This window comes from Ips typographus, linkage group LG12 (genome assembly GCF_016097725.1).
Source record: "Ips typographus isolate SLU linkage group LG12, UJ_Ityp_2.0, whole genome shotgun sequence".
Lineage (NCBI taxonomy): Eukaryota > Metazoa > Arthropoda > Insecta > Coleoptera > Curculionidae > Ips > Ips typographus.
In genome coordinates this window covers 2,295,413-2,309,556 of record NC_138433.1, presented here as the reverse complement: position 1 = coordinate 2,309,556, position 14,144 = coordinate 2,295,413, and the positions used below count along the sequence as shown (strand labels likewise).

Genomic DNA, 14,144 nt, shown 5'->3' with positions numbered 1-14,144 from the left:
TCAAGCCGCATTGTAACAGCAATTCGGGAAAAAGCCCAACAGTGTCAGTTTTTTACCGGAACAGTGGTTGAACCCCCCCCCCTACATATGGCAAAAATCAAAGTAAAATGGTATGACGTAATAATTGCGTTACATTTATATTAAAAAAAATGCTACTAAAAAAAATACCTAAGCTGGATTTTCACCGGCGTTTATTCGTAAAACCGCTGGGGCAGTGGTGCAAGGCAATCTGGTCCGTTCCGTAACTACGCCAGTCACCAAATCCGGTGGTGTGACGTCATAAAGCAAATTGAGAATATTTAATTTGGCATTGTCTTGTTGCGCTAGCAACAAGCTGGGTCTGTTCGATGTGTCAACTGTCAGCAACATATTTGGGTCGCCTGGTAATAAACGTCAAACAAAATGACACTTTTTTTTTTATTTTTGACAGCACCTACCAATTTCATTGTAGACGAACGAATCGATCTGAACGCGTTCGCTGAACTTGTAACACTCGCAACAAACCAACACCGGTTTGTTATAGGCCTGAGCCACCAAAGCCACCTGGGCTGTACCTGCAATTATTTAGTTTGTTAGTACGCGGTCAAATGGTTTGAAAAAAAATAGTACCTATACGTGACATAACGCTGCCGTTTGCTAGCAAAGCGTGCGCTCCCAAGAGTACTTTAGTAACCTGTCGCATAACGCAACTCAAACCGGTTATGAGAACGTAACTACATTTGATCCCCGCACTAACGAGTCTGCGCAACATTTCCCGTCCTTCCCACAACGGCCGACTGTCAACTACAATAACCGAAAACTGCTTACCGTTTTCGTGGGCTTCCTGCAGCACTTTTCTGATCAACGACGAGCTGGAAATTCCCAATTACATTGTATAGGAAAAATCAAATTCCATTTGGATGACGTCACTATAATGTCAAAAGTTCTGGTCAACAAAAGTCAGGTTATACAGTGGTAACAGTTTGAAATGTGGGACACCCTCGTATATTTTGTATTTTGGGATTCTAGTTGTCAAAGCAAAAATTACTGTTTCGGTCTGACAGACGTGACTTTGACGACCTCTAGCGGCCAAACGGTAATGACAACAAGCTAGTTTTGTCACATTTTTGAAAAGCCCATAAACTGGACTATCTTTTAACTTCAGTAACATTCTAACCTAACTCTTTGATTAACAGAGTTATTTGCGGTTGAAGCAAAAAAGGGCCAAAATCACTGTTTTGGTCTGACAGACGTGACTTTGACGCCCTCTAGCGGCCAAACGGTCAGGACTAAAACCTAGTTTTGTCACATTTTTGAAAAGCCCATAAATTGCACTATCTTTTACCTTCGGTAACATTCTAACCTAACTCTTTGATTAACAGAGTTATTAGCGGTTAAAGCAAAAAGTGTCACAATAGCTGTTTTGGTCTGAGAGACTGTCAATTTTCCAAATTTAGTACGACATTTTTACAGTGTTGCCGAATTGCAATTTGTCTTAAAATTATTTAAAAACGGTCACTAATCAGATTACTGCAACGTTGCCAATCTGTCCATTTGAATTTATATTGTGCAGACCTACAAAAGTGACACTTTTTGAATGTCTGTATGTCAGATACGTCACAACTGTCAAACTGGACCTCAGTCAGGCTGTAAACCTACCAGAGTGAAGCTTTTTGTATGTTTCAACGAAAAAATCTACTTTACAACTTTATGGAAAGGTTTTTGACAGTTGTGACGTCACCATCAGACTAAATACTGTCTTCGTGTCACGTGGTAACTGTCAGATACGTCACAACTGTCAAACTGGACCTCAATCAAGCTGTAAACCTACCAGAGTGAAGCTTTTTGTATGTTTCAACAAAAAATGGTTTTTATAGCTTTTCGGAAGGTTTTTTGACAGTTGTGACGTCACCATCAGACTAAATACTGTCTAAGGGTCACGTGGTAACTGTCAGATACGTCACAACTGTCAAACTGGACCTCAGTTAGGCTGTAAACCTACCAGAGTGAAGCTTTTTGTATGTTTCAACGAAAAAATCTACTTTACAACTTTATGGAAAGGTTTTTGACAGTTGTGACGTCACCATCAGACTAAATACTGTCTTCGGGTCACGTGGTAACTGTCAGATACGTCACAACTGTCAAACTCGACCTCAGTCAGGCTGTAAACCTACCAGAGTGAAGCTTTTCGTATGTTTCAACAAAAAATGGTTTTTATAGCTTTTCGGAAGGTTTTTTGACAGTTGTGACGTCACCATCAGACTAAATACTGTCTAAGGGTCACGTGGTAACTGTCAGATACGTCACAACTGTCAAACTGGACCTCAGTCAAGCATGATCAGGTACAAAATGATGATATTGACTTTGGTTTGAATTACAAAATTAAAATTCATATTTAACAAATTTGGAGACTTGGGGCCTAAATTTGATATTGAAAATGATGAAATTGACGAGCTTTGTAATCAATTTTGACAGTATAAATGACAATTGACAGATAAAATTACTTTAAACTGAATTTTTTTTTTCAAGGCCTTCTTTAAGGTAAAACTTTCTATGAATATAATTTGATTCTTATAGATTACTAGAAACATCTGACATCAATGACGTCATCCCCGTTTACTTTGATTTTTCTTTATTACCCATCACTTACCATGCGTAAGTCAGAATGACGTCTCCATCCATTATGTCATCCGTAATTTTAATACAAATTGCATCCCAAGCCTTCTTCATATCGTTACTTATGTAAGTCTCAATGAAATCGGTCAGTAAAGCCCGTTTTTCGCTGTCAGTTAGTGCGGTTTTGATACGTCTCAGTTGCGTTTTAAAAGCCCTTAAAACATTAGTCATAGACACTGCAAAAGGACGACAATCCTGCAATTTACCACCATTAAAAAATGACTTTTTTTTAACACTCAAGCACAACCTACTTGAAGGTATTTAGTGCAGTTTTGCAGTACATTTTCCAAGTACCTGCAGTACTCTTGTTTGGCAGGTACTTGCATGTCTTTCACTAAACATTGTATGGACGCTAGCAAGGCTAAAGCGCGAGCGTTTGAGCCTATTATCACTTTTTCCCGGTACTGTACACCCAGCTTTACAAAAACAGGATGAATATCTTTGTAGTTGACCACTTTTGATGAATATTCCGGATCCGGGATTCTGTACAAATGTTTTACTAGTTGAACTTGTTTTTTTGCTTCTGAGGGCTTTTTCTGGTTGGGGTGAACCCCTGATGAAGGTTTTTTAGTGGCTGGAGCTGGTTTCAGTTCAGTTTTGGGGGTTTCCTTGTTTTTAACCTACACAGTGAGTAATTGGTACCAAAATTTGACCCAAACACTACTAACCTAACCTAATTAAGTTAAACTGAAAACGTACTTACCAGGGGTGTGCTCTTTTCAGCTTTGGCAAGCCGCTGAGCCTCTTGTTGCTCCCTACGTTTAGCCTTCATTGCAGCTTTGCTCAAACTGTCCTCACTCTCTTTTTTCAGTTTTTCCTCAGCCAATTTTTTCTCCCATTCCAGTTTTCTTAGCTGTTTTTCCGTCAATTTATCACCGGTTAGGGGTTGTGGGGCTTTCGGTTTGCCCTTTTTCTCCTTGCCTGCAACGGAGTTGCCTGAAGGGTTGAAAATGTATAGAACTGAAATGGTTGCTGGGTTAAGGGTTAGTGTACCTGTTCCAGCGCTCATTTTGTAGTGGTAACACTTGGAAAAACAGTGAAAATTCTGATGCAAGCTGTTGTTGTTTGAGTTTCTCGAGAACCCTAACCTCAAACTGTCTGTCATCTGTGATTCAATGGTAAAGCCCGACAATATTGCTGTCCTTGTCTAACCTTGAAGGAAAAGTGAAACAGACTAGTAGAAACGTCAAAAGTCAATCAAGATTGACACTATTGACAGTGACAATAACAAGTAAACAAAACCTTAGAGATTAATTTTTTTTTGTTAAAAAAATCAGTTTTTTGGTGGGTTTTCTCTGTATTTTACAGTGAAAAAGTTAAATTTGTGTTATATAACGCGCAGTTTGGTGTTCGTGAACTTTCCCAGACACTACGTGTAAAAATTCCTTGCTCCCCCCCCCTTTGCAAGGGATCAATCAACCAGGAATGCTCAATTTCCTGCCCTGATTTCCGGTTTATAAATGATAGGCGAACGACATAAAATGGGAAAACCCGATCATCAGGTGCCGGACAATATGCCCGGACTGTCTCCGCAGACCGAAGCCAGCAAACTGCTGGAACAAGCTCTAATGCAAATGGATGGTATTATATCAGGTAAACCAGCATTTTGGGCTGTCCGGGGTAGTTTCCATTGATTTTGAACTCTCCTCATATGTTTTATACTGTGTTATGCTTAAAAAGTTGCGCCGGCGGCTTAGGGCAGGCAACAGGTTGCCAATTTCCTGACCGGCCCTTTAGTCGTGATTTTCCTTCCCCACGGAAAGCGACACTTTTACCTCTTAAAAGCATAGTTTGTAATGTTTGGTTAGGAATGTGTTGTAGGGCTGTTTAGTGGTCCTTAATGACGCGTTGGTGGTGGTTAAACATGTGCCATTCGGGGGGTAGTTCAAATGTAGTAAATGCCAATGGTAGTAGCACCAATAAATGTGTCGGTTGGTCAGGAATATTGTTTTGTTTAGGTTCCGGGTCGTTGAATGCCCATTCGCCTGAATATGGGTTTGGTCCTCCAACAGTCCGAGAGGCGGCCAACAATTTGGCGGCTGCTTTGCAGAACAGTGCCGCTCCGCCGCCCCCCGATCCTGCCATTGCCAAAATTCTCCTCCACTGGATTCAACAGGTATGGAAATTTATTCTTTAATGTGATTAGGTTTATTTGGGGTTTGCCTGGCTGCTAGGAAATCAATAATTTGAAGAGAAACAATAGAAAATCCCTTAGGAAAACTAAAATTTGATTGATTGGAAAGGAAGGAGCAGGTGCAGTTTGTCTTCAATACTGTCAATAACAGGAATTTAAGCCGAACCCACACTTTTCTACTAAAAAAGCTTTAGGGAATTTATTCTTGATGTAAACACTCTTTATTTGTCCCCAGCCCTAATTAGGGCACTTAAACCAGTTCATTACCACTAAAATAGAAGCCTTAATGACTGAGTTCTTTTGTGCCCCCGGATTACCGTTCATCTCTCCGCTTTTTCATCGATTTTTCTATGCAAAAAACGCTTATTTCACCGTAGGGGCTGTATTGTCAATATTTCTACCCTTAATAGCAATTATGAGGGCATTTTGATGGAAGTCACGTCCGAAATCGGGGTCTTAAATAGAGACCCAGGCATATTTGTGGTCCATATATTCACGTCCTTTCTAAACGGTCTGTTTTTACGGCTTTTTATCTTTACCAGAGGGGAAATGAAATATTTTTATGGCCTTTGTGAGGTTTTAATCAATTGTCAACCATAAAAAGTGATTTTCCTTATTTGCCCCTTTTTTCAGGAAAGACCATTCTAAGAAAGTGTAAACGTGGTCGACTGGGTGCAAAAAGTCATTCCGAACATTTTTGGTCTCTTGCAAGATTTTCGTAACTCTAACCGTTTCCGAGATATTCGACTTTTTTTGGAAATTACATCAAAATTTTGAAAAAATCGTATTTCCGCTATTTTTGGGGTTTCAGGGACTATAAAAAACTCAAAATGTTGGTTTTGAACTAATCTTTCACCCCCTGCTAACCCCAACACCGTTGAACATATACAGGGTGGTCAAAAAATAAAAAGAAAAACAGTCAAATTTGAAACTAACGTACTGCCAATTGTAACCTCGTTTATCCGGTTTTAAGTGGGTGTAAACCTAGTCGTCTGGGTGCAGAAAGTCATTCCAAACATTTTTGGTCTCTTGCAAAATTTTCGTAACTCTCACCGTTTCTAAGATAATCGACTTTTTTGGAAATTGCATCAAAATTTTGAAAATTTCGTATTTCCGCTATTTTTGAGGTTTCGGCGACTGTAGAAAGCTCAAAATGTTCGTTTTGAACTAATCTTTCACCCCCTGCTAACCACAACACCGTTGAACATATACAGGGTGGTCAAAAAACAAAAAGAAAAACAGTCAAATTTGAAACTAACGCCATGTCCATTGTGACCGCGTTTACTGGGTGCTGAGTGAGTGTAAATCTAGTCCGCTGGATGCAAAAAGTGATTCTGAACATTTTTGCTTTCTTACAAAATTTTCGTAACTCTAACCGTTTCCGAGATATTTGATTTTTTTTTGGAAATTGCATCAACATTTTGACGATCCTATATCTAGGCCATTTTTGACGTGTCAGCGACTGTCAAAAGCTCAAAATGTTCGTCTTGAACTAATCTGTCACCCCCTGCTAAACCTCACACGATTAAACATATACAGGGTGGTCAATAAAAAGAAACACTGTCGCATTTGTAATAGGGTGGGAGCTGTCAAACGTGCACGTTCATTTGTCTGAATTTTGACGTTTAACTGTCACTTTTGACAGCTGTCAAACATTGACACTTTGATCCATCAAACTAATCATTTTACTTGCGGTTTTGTCCAGTGTGCATTGTTGTGCAAAAAAAAGTCGTTAATTTACATTTAAATGGGGCAACGTTGCAATTGTTGCGGTGTTTTAATTGGTTGCCTGAATATTTCCTGCTCTATCGCTCCCTCTAATGGAATTGTGGTTAATTAACCTTTTTTTTCAATGATTGAGTCCTTTCAGACCCTGCCAACTGTGATTAAAGGCTTAAAACGATTTTCCAGCCCTTTCGATCGGCTTTACTCGGTTATTCAAGCCGATCGAACTGTTTGGACGAGAAACGTCTCGTTTCACATGGTTTTTGTTACCCGAAAACGTCATTTCCACTTAATATGTCGATTTGTTTCACACCAATCTCTAGGGACAGTTATTTTAGTTTCGGCTAATGAGTTTACACAGTTGGAGTGTATAACACTCGTTTTTCCCTCTGTATTCGAGTGATTTTGGCGTAAAAATGACAGTTTTCAGACTCTAAAACACCTCTACCAGGTTGACTAACTTGAAAATTACACTCAAAATTCGTGATGCAGTAATTTTGGCAACGTTGACAAGCTTTGACAGTTGTCACGTAAAATGACAGTTAAAGATGTGAAATTTGACAGTTATGACACTTGACAGCGTGGCTTATAAGTCAGGTGACACTTTGATGTGCTTCTTACGTCACCTGACAGCTGTCAAGTGTCAAAATTCATTCAACACTAACCTACACAACTGGAATACGCAGATGAACTGCATTTCTGTGACCAATCGCCCTGCAAGCGATATTAATGGCTTCGTAGAGTTAAATTTGACAGTTGTGACATTAGCAGACACTTTGATGTGTTTTCTACGTCACCTGACAGCTGTCAAACTGTTGTTGTGCGATCCTTAACGGTCCAAATGTCAAATTTAGCTCCATGGAGATGTACAGAGTAGTTGCAGTGAAATTCCTCAAAGAAACCCTTCTATTTGGCGTTTTGACCTTTCAACTACTTTGAAGACCATGGTGATTGAGTTTTGACAGTTCTGACAGCTGTCACGTGACTCAAGAAAAGTTCCTTAACGTCAGAACTGTCAAATTTGGCTCCGTGGAGCTGTGAAAACAACTTACAGTGCAATTCCTCAAAAAAAAAACTATTTGGTATTTTATACCTTCTGGCCACTGGTGAGTGAGTTTTGACAGTTCTGACAGCTGTCACGTGACTCAAAAAAAAGTATGAAAGAGTTCCTTAATGTCAAAACTGTCAAATTTCTCATGAATTCTCCCAAAAAGTCCTTAGACAATGAGGTTTGCCCGCCAGAGGGCGTCAAATTCACCAGTTACACACCAAGACAGTTATTATGACTACTGTTGTTTTGACAATTAATAACTCGGTTATTTGACATTTTATGATAAAAAGTCTAGGAAGGTAAAAGATAGTCCAGACAATGAGGTTTCCAAAAATATGGCTACATGATGCTGTAGCCGTTACGGTTTGGCCGCTAGAGGGCGTCAAAGTCACGCGTTACAAATTAGGGATTTTTTGAGCCTACGATATTAACCGCGGCCATATTGAACTTAACCAAGCAAAATAACGTTTTCAACTAATTCCGGCCTGAGAAACTCAATTTCGAAATTTGTTTTGCTCCAAGTGGACCAATTTCGCACGTGACGTTGAAAATAGGGCTTTTCTGTCATTTTTTGACAGTTCTCAGGGCGTGGCACCCTTAACAGACGGAATTTCGACTAATGACACCCCAAGTCAAGTTTTTGGCATCCGTCCAAAGGTATTTGCGCAGTCAAAGTCAATTTTGAAAATTGACATTTTTCGGCTAAAAATTGGAGGGGGGACCCCCTTTAAAAAATGTCAAAAATTCGTTTTTTGATTTTTCACGGTCAAACGGTACATTTACCAAAAAAAGTGTTTATACAGTAAAAGTAGCGTCCCATTGAGGTGTATCCCTGGTAACAATTCCAGGTCTCTAACTTGTACCGTTTACGAGATATTTACAAAAAAGTGGGAAAATTTGAAGTCAACTTTGACGCCTTCTAGCGGCCGAACGACACAACTTACCCCGGTCCTGACAACGTCACGTGACAGCCCCATTCATTAGCTTTGTTTTGTCATATGGTGTATTTTTTCTAAATGTTTCAAATAAGTGAGTTATTCACGATTTTATGGAAAAGTGCACGAAAATTTAGTCCAAATTAGGGATTTTTTGGGCCTACTATACTAACCGCGGCCATATTGGAATTAACCAGTCAAAATGTCGTTTTCAACTAATTCCGGTCTGGGAAACACGAATTCGACGTTTGTTTTGCTCTAAGTGGCCCAGTTACGCACGTGACCTAGAAAACCGGATTTTTCTGTCATTCTGACAGTTATTTTGACTACTTTTGCTTCGACCCTTAATAACTCGCTTATTTGACGATTTATGACTAACAGACTAAGAAAATAAAAGATAGTACAAACTTTAAATAAAAAGTCTATAATGTCAACTGTCAAAATAACGTCAAAATTTGACAATAAAGACAGCATTGCACTTATTGGTGTCACTCGACTTGGTTCATTTTGACTGTTCATAATTCTGTCATTTTGACAGTTACGTCACTCTAGTTTTGACCAAATCTTAGGTCGTTAACTGGTATTTTGACAACCGTAAAAAGTCTCTAGTGTTAACTGTCAAAATAACGTCAAAATTTGCTAATAAAGACAATATTGCACTTATTGGTGTCACTCAAACTTGGTTCACTTTGACTGCTCATAATTCTGTCATTTTGACAGTTACGTCACTCTAGTTTTGACCAAATTGTAGCTCTTTAAATTGTCTTTTGACAGTCGTAAAAAGGCTATAGTGTCGCCTGTCAAAATAACGTCAAAATTTGTCAATAAAGACAACCTTGCACTTATTGGTGTCACTCAAACTTGGTTTAATTTGACAACTGGTAATTCAGTCACTTTGACAGTTACGTCACTCTAGTTTTGACCAAATTGCAGGTCGTTAACTGGTATTTTGACAACCGTAAAAATCTTTTAGTGTCAACTGTCAAAATTTGACAGTTGAAGGGATTCTCCTTGGGGAACAGCTGGAATCCGAGTTTTTTCAAGTTTTCCATTACCAGGTAACCGTAATTCCCTAGGGAATTATGATGGTAGAGTGTAGGGACTGTCCGCCGGAAATTCCCTAGGGATTTCAGCACCAAAGTGTAGAAAACCACCTCGGAAGCTTTAATTCTCTGGGCATTTTCTCTCGTCTCTCCTATTCTGTAATTGGGACAGACTTCCAACTGTCCGAACTCGTTGTCCGTGATAGAAAAATCCTGAAAATAGTCCAGACAATCCCGATTTTCCAGTCTCGTTTGGCTGGTGACAGTGTCGGAACAGAAAAAACGCGATGAACCATTTCCGTTCTTCGTCTTCGTCCGACGAAGACGAGGTGACGTTTCTTCTGCGCTTCAAACCGCCGCCGACGCCGCCGCTGAGGCGGCGCCAACTGGCCGCCACCCCCAAAGGGTGGGACGTGGTGGTGGAGAAACGCGTTTCCGCCCCAGACTCGCCATCCCCAGGCATCTCGTCGCGAAGATTTAGTTTCGATCACGCTCCCCCAGTCCCCCCCCGATTTCAACCTTCCGCACCCCCTCCAGAGGATAGTTGGTGCGTGTTTTGAGGTTATGTTGTTAGTTGGGCTACTTTTTGTTGTTTTTTTTTTAGGTTTAGAAATGATTATTACCACTTTTTGCCTGCAGGTGGCGCGGTGTTTCCACCCACTGGTAATTGTGTCTAACCATATTTAAATTAATCCAGTGTGTTTGGCTTTTTTTTTTTTAATTTTTGTTTGTGCTCGTTTTTTTCAGTTACAGGGTTGCCCAAAAATTTCATCCCAAAAAAAAATTTTGAAATATTCAAAAAATTAAAAAAAAATTCATAACTCGCTTATTTGAAACATTCTGTATAAACGTGTCAGATGATCAAATATAGCTAATAAATGGGGCTATCACGTGACGTTGAGAGGACGGCCCTAAGTGACACCGTTTGGCCGCTAGAAGTCGTCAAAGTTGATCAAACATTTTTGTAAATATCTCGAAAACTACGTTAGTTAAGAGTTTTGAAATTTTTACCACGAATGTACCTTACTAAAACGCAACTTTTAGTTTATATACACTTTTTTCGAAAAATGTACCGTTTTGCTTGGAAAAATCAAAAACTGTTTTCTTGACAGTTCAAATTTTACATCCAATTCCCGGGAATTTTGTTAATTTACTTTAGCTGCTTAAATATCTTTAAAATGACTGTACAAACATGACGTAAAGTGTCATTTGTCAAAATGTCATTTTTGAAGTGGGCCACGCCCGGAAAACTGTCAAAAAAAAAAAATTCTATATTTTTGAGGTTAGTTCCGAAACGGTGCCACTTAGGGCAAAACGAACAGCAAATTCGTGTTTCCCGGACGGGAATCAATCAAAATGGCCACTTTGACAGGTTGAAATCCAATATGGCGGCGCTTAATACAACAGCCCATAGGAATAGCTTCATTTTGTACTAAATTCGGTACACTTTTCCACAAAATCGTGAATAACTCGCTTATTTGAAACATTCTGTATAAACACGTCGGATGATCATAGATAGCTAATGAATGGGGCTATCACGTGACGTTGAACGGACCGGGCTGGGTTGCACAGTTCGGCCGCTAGAGGGCGCCAAACTTGAGCCTTTTTTTCGCCCTGTTTGCGTTTCATTAAAAAGTGTTTTTGACTGTAACCCCGTTAGTTTTAACTACTAACTGCATTTAAAACCAAACACTGTTGCAGCCCCATTTACCCCGCCACCCCCTCAAATCCGACAGTCTCTAGTGACGTCAGATTTCCGTCCTTTTTCCGCCCCGGGTGGAAAACCGCCAATACCCGCGCCCAGGAGCATGGCAAAGCCTGATGAGGCCCGACGCGCACCGAAACTGGTTAGTTTTTTCTCGAACAATAAAAAAAACGTGTTAGAAAAGTGTGGTTATGTCACTGGCAAGGTCACGTGACTGGTATTTTTGCCCCACTTAAACTCTTTACTTCCTGCAGGAATATGCTAAATTTAACGGCGGTATTTGGCAACCGTTTTCAAACTATTTCCGGGTTTAACTAAAATTTGAATGGAATTTTACGGAAAATGGTAATTTGTGGAATTTTGGGGGGGAAATTCCTCCCCTGTTCCAACTTACGAAAATGTGGGGGGAAACATTCGAAAAATGCTGCTCTAACCCTAAAAAAAAGTTGCTTTACACGTACAGGCGAAATCAAACTAGATTACGGTGACGTCACAAATGTCTAGTCAAGTTTTTCTGTAACGTCATCCTCAATTTACTTTGATTTTATCTGTATATGATTTTTCAAACAGTTTAAGTGAAGTTAGAGTTGTTTAATGAAAAAACGCAGTACGTCCCTGGGCTTTAAGGTCAGTTTACTGTCTTCACCGCAAATTTCAGGACCGTAACCCTTAAATTGCCGAATTATTGGCTGAAATTTCAATTTTGATGATATCACAGGTTAAACCAATTAGTGTGGCTACTTTTGACCATAACCTCGTATAAACTGACAGTTCAACTGTGAAAAAATTACAGGGGGTAGTTCAATAAGTTTACGAACTTTCTTGTCTCTTTACTTTTCTTTCTCAGACTTACAGTTTTGTGGGAAAAAAATCCGGAAAGTCACTTACAAGCCTAAATTACCCAGTTTGACTACTTTCGGCCATAACCCGGTACAAACTGACAGTTCCACTGTGAAAAAATTACAGGGGGTAGTTCAATAAGTTTAGAAACTTTCTTGTCTCGTTACTTTTCTTTCTCAGACTTACAGTTTTGTGGGAAAAAAATCCGGAAAATTCACTTAAACTTAATTCACTCGAATGTTAGAGGTTTCTGGCAATTCAAGCCAAATCCCGTAGGATTCAAGATTTTTTAGCTTTTCCGGCAAAATATCTGCTAGCTGTGACGTCAATTTAATTGTATTTGATTTCCACTGTATCAAAATGTAGGATTTTTAGGTAATTTTAAGTGTTAGCACACTTCCATGTATAGGCTCATTCACCATTTGTCAAGAATTAATGTGACAGTTTGACTACTTTCGGCCATAACCCGGTACAAACTGACAATTCCGCTGTGAAAAAATTACAGGGGGTAGTTCAATAAGTTTAGAAACTTTCTTGTCTCTTTACTTTTCTTTCTCAGACTTACAGTTTTGTGGGAAAAAAATCCGGAAAGTCACTTACAAGCCTAAATTACCCAGTTTGACTACTTTCGGCCATAACCCGGTACAAACTGACAGTTTCACTGTGAAAAAATTACAGGGGGTAGTTGAATAAGTTTAGAAACTTTCTTGTCTCTTTACTTTTTTTCCTCAGACTTACAGTTTTGGGGGAAAAAAATCCGGAAAAGTCACTTAAACCTAAATCACTCGAATGTTAGAGGTTCCTGGCAATTCAAGCCAAATCCCGTAGGATTTAATTTTTTTTTAGCTTTTCCGGGAAAATATCTGCTAGCTGTGACGTCAATTTAATTGTATTTGATTTCCACTGTATCAAAATGTAGCATTTTTAGGTAATTTTAAGTGTTAGCACACTTCCATGTATAGGCTCATTCACCATTTGTCAAGAATTAATGTGACAGTTTGACTACTTTCGGCCGTAACCCGGTACAAACTGACAATTTCACTGTGAAAAAATTACAGGGGGTAGTTCAATAAGTTTAGATACTTTCTTGTCTCTTTACTTTTCTTTCTCAGACTTACAGTTTTGGGGGAAAAAAATGCGGAAAATTCACTTAAACTTAAATCACTCGAATGTTAGAGGTTTCTGGCAATTCAAGCCAAATCCCGTAGGATTCAAGATTTTTTAGCTTTTCCGGCAAAATATCTGCTAGCTGTGACGTCAATTTAATTGTATTTGATTTCCACTGTATCAAAATGTAGGATTTTTAGGTAATTTTAAGTGTTAGCACACTTCCATGTATAGGCTCATTCACCATTTGTCAAGAATTAATGTGACAGTTTGACTACTTTCGGCCATAACCCGGTACAAACTGACAGTTTCACTGTGAAAAAATTACAGGGGGTAGTTGAATAAGTTTAGAAACTTTCTTGTCTCTTTACTTTTCTTTCTCAGACTTACAGTTTTGTGGGAAAAAAATCCGGAAAGTCACTTACAAGCCTAAATTACCCAGTTTGCCTACTTTCGGCCATAACCCGGTACAAACTGACACTTCCACTGTGAAAAAATTACAGGGGGTAGTTCAATAAGTTTAGAAACTTTCTTGTCTCTTTACTTTTTTTCCTCAGACTTACAGTTTTTTGGGAAAAAAATCCGGAAAGTCACTTAAACCTAAATCACTCGAATGTTAGAGGTTCCTGGCAATTCAAGCCAAATCCCGTAGGTTTTAAGATTTTTTTTAGCTTTTCCGGGAAAATATCTGCTAGCTGTGACGTCAATTTAATTGTATTTGATTTCCACTGTATCAAAATGTAGGATTTTTAGGTAATTTTAAGTGTTAGCACACTTCCATGTATAGGCTCATTCACCATTTGTCAAGAATTAATGTGACTGTTTTTTTTCCAGGTTAGTGACGTCACAAAAACTGGGGTAAGTGTAAATTTTCTCATAATTTCGTAAATGTGATCTCCCTGTATGTATGCCGAGTGAATTTGTGTGGTTTTCACTATTTTTCTAGTGT

At 39.1% G+C, this 14,144-nt stretch overlaps 3 protein-coding genes and 1 long non-coding RNA gene across 4 annotated transcripts in view; 2 read left to right on the top strand and 2 right to left on the bottom strand.

The window, feature by feature from the left end:
• Positions 1-113: 113 nt before the first annotated feature.
• eIF2Bdelta (eukaryotic translation initiation factor 2B subunit delta) lies at positions 114-3,604 on the bottom strand (the record flags this gene model as incomplete). Its single annotated transcript, XM_081991130.1, has 6 exons — positions 114-380; positions 438-554; positions 610-851; positions 2,630-2,850; positions 2,907-3,275; positions 3,359-3,604. Coding segments are annotated over 6 exons (1,407 nt in total), but the record flags the coding sequence as incomplete, so codon positions are not given.
• Positions 3,605-3,653: 49 nt separating this feature from the next.
• The window catches only part of LOC145736186 (uncharacterized), a 35,144-nt gene continuing 24,653 nt past the window's right edge, over positions 3,654-14,144 (bottom strand). Inside the window, exon 3 of the long non-coding RNA XR_014179850.1 lies at positions 3,654-3,807. This is a non-coding gene — a long non-coding RNA (uncharacterized LOC145736186). The remainder of the gene's footprint in view (positions 3,808-14,144) is intronic.
• LOC145736178 (uncharacterized) lies at positions 3,864-5,004 on the top strand. Its single transcript, XM_081990468.1, has 3 exons — positions 3,864-4,248; positions 4,614-4,771; positions 4,830-5,004. The coding sequence occupies exons 1-3, from the start codon at positions 4,116-4,118 to the stop codon at positions 4,884-4,886; spliced, it is 348 nt and encodes a 115-aa protein (XP_081846594.1). The 5' UTR covers positions 3,864-4,115; the 3' UTR covers positions 4,887-5,004.
• LOC145736581 (uncharacterized) lies at positions 8,116-11,390 on the top strand. Its single transcript, XM_081991032.1, has 2 exons — positions 8,116-10,206; positions 11,245-11,390. Exon 1 carries the CDS (start codon positions 9,831-9,833, stop codon positions 10,101-10,103), a length of 273 nt encoding a protein of 90 aa, XP_081847158.1. The 5' UTR covers positions 8,116-9,830; the 3' UTR covers positions 10,104-10,206; positions 11,245-11,390.

Excerpts from the sequence above, each read along its gene's own strand:
- LOC145736581 (XM_081991032.1), top strand. The coding sequence starts at position 9,831 with ATGAACCATTTCCGTTCTTCGTCTTCGTCCGACGAAGACGAGGTGACG.
- LOC145736178 (XM_081990468.1), top strand. The coding sequence starts at position 4,116 with ATGATAGGCGAACGACATAAAATGGGAAAACCCGATCATCAGGTGCCG. Across the intron at positions 4,249-4,613 it reads AATGGATGGTATTATATCAG|GTTCCGGGTCGTTGAATGCC; the intron begins GTAAACCAGCAT and ends TGTTTTGTTTAG. Across the intron at positions 4,772-4,829 it reads TCCTCCACTGGATTCAACAG|GAAATCAATAATTTGAAGAG; the intron begins GTATGGAAATTT and ends CCTGGCTGCTAG.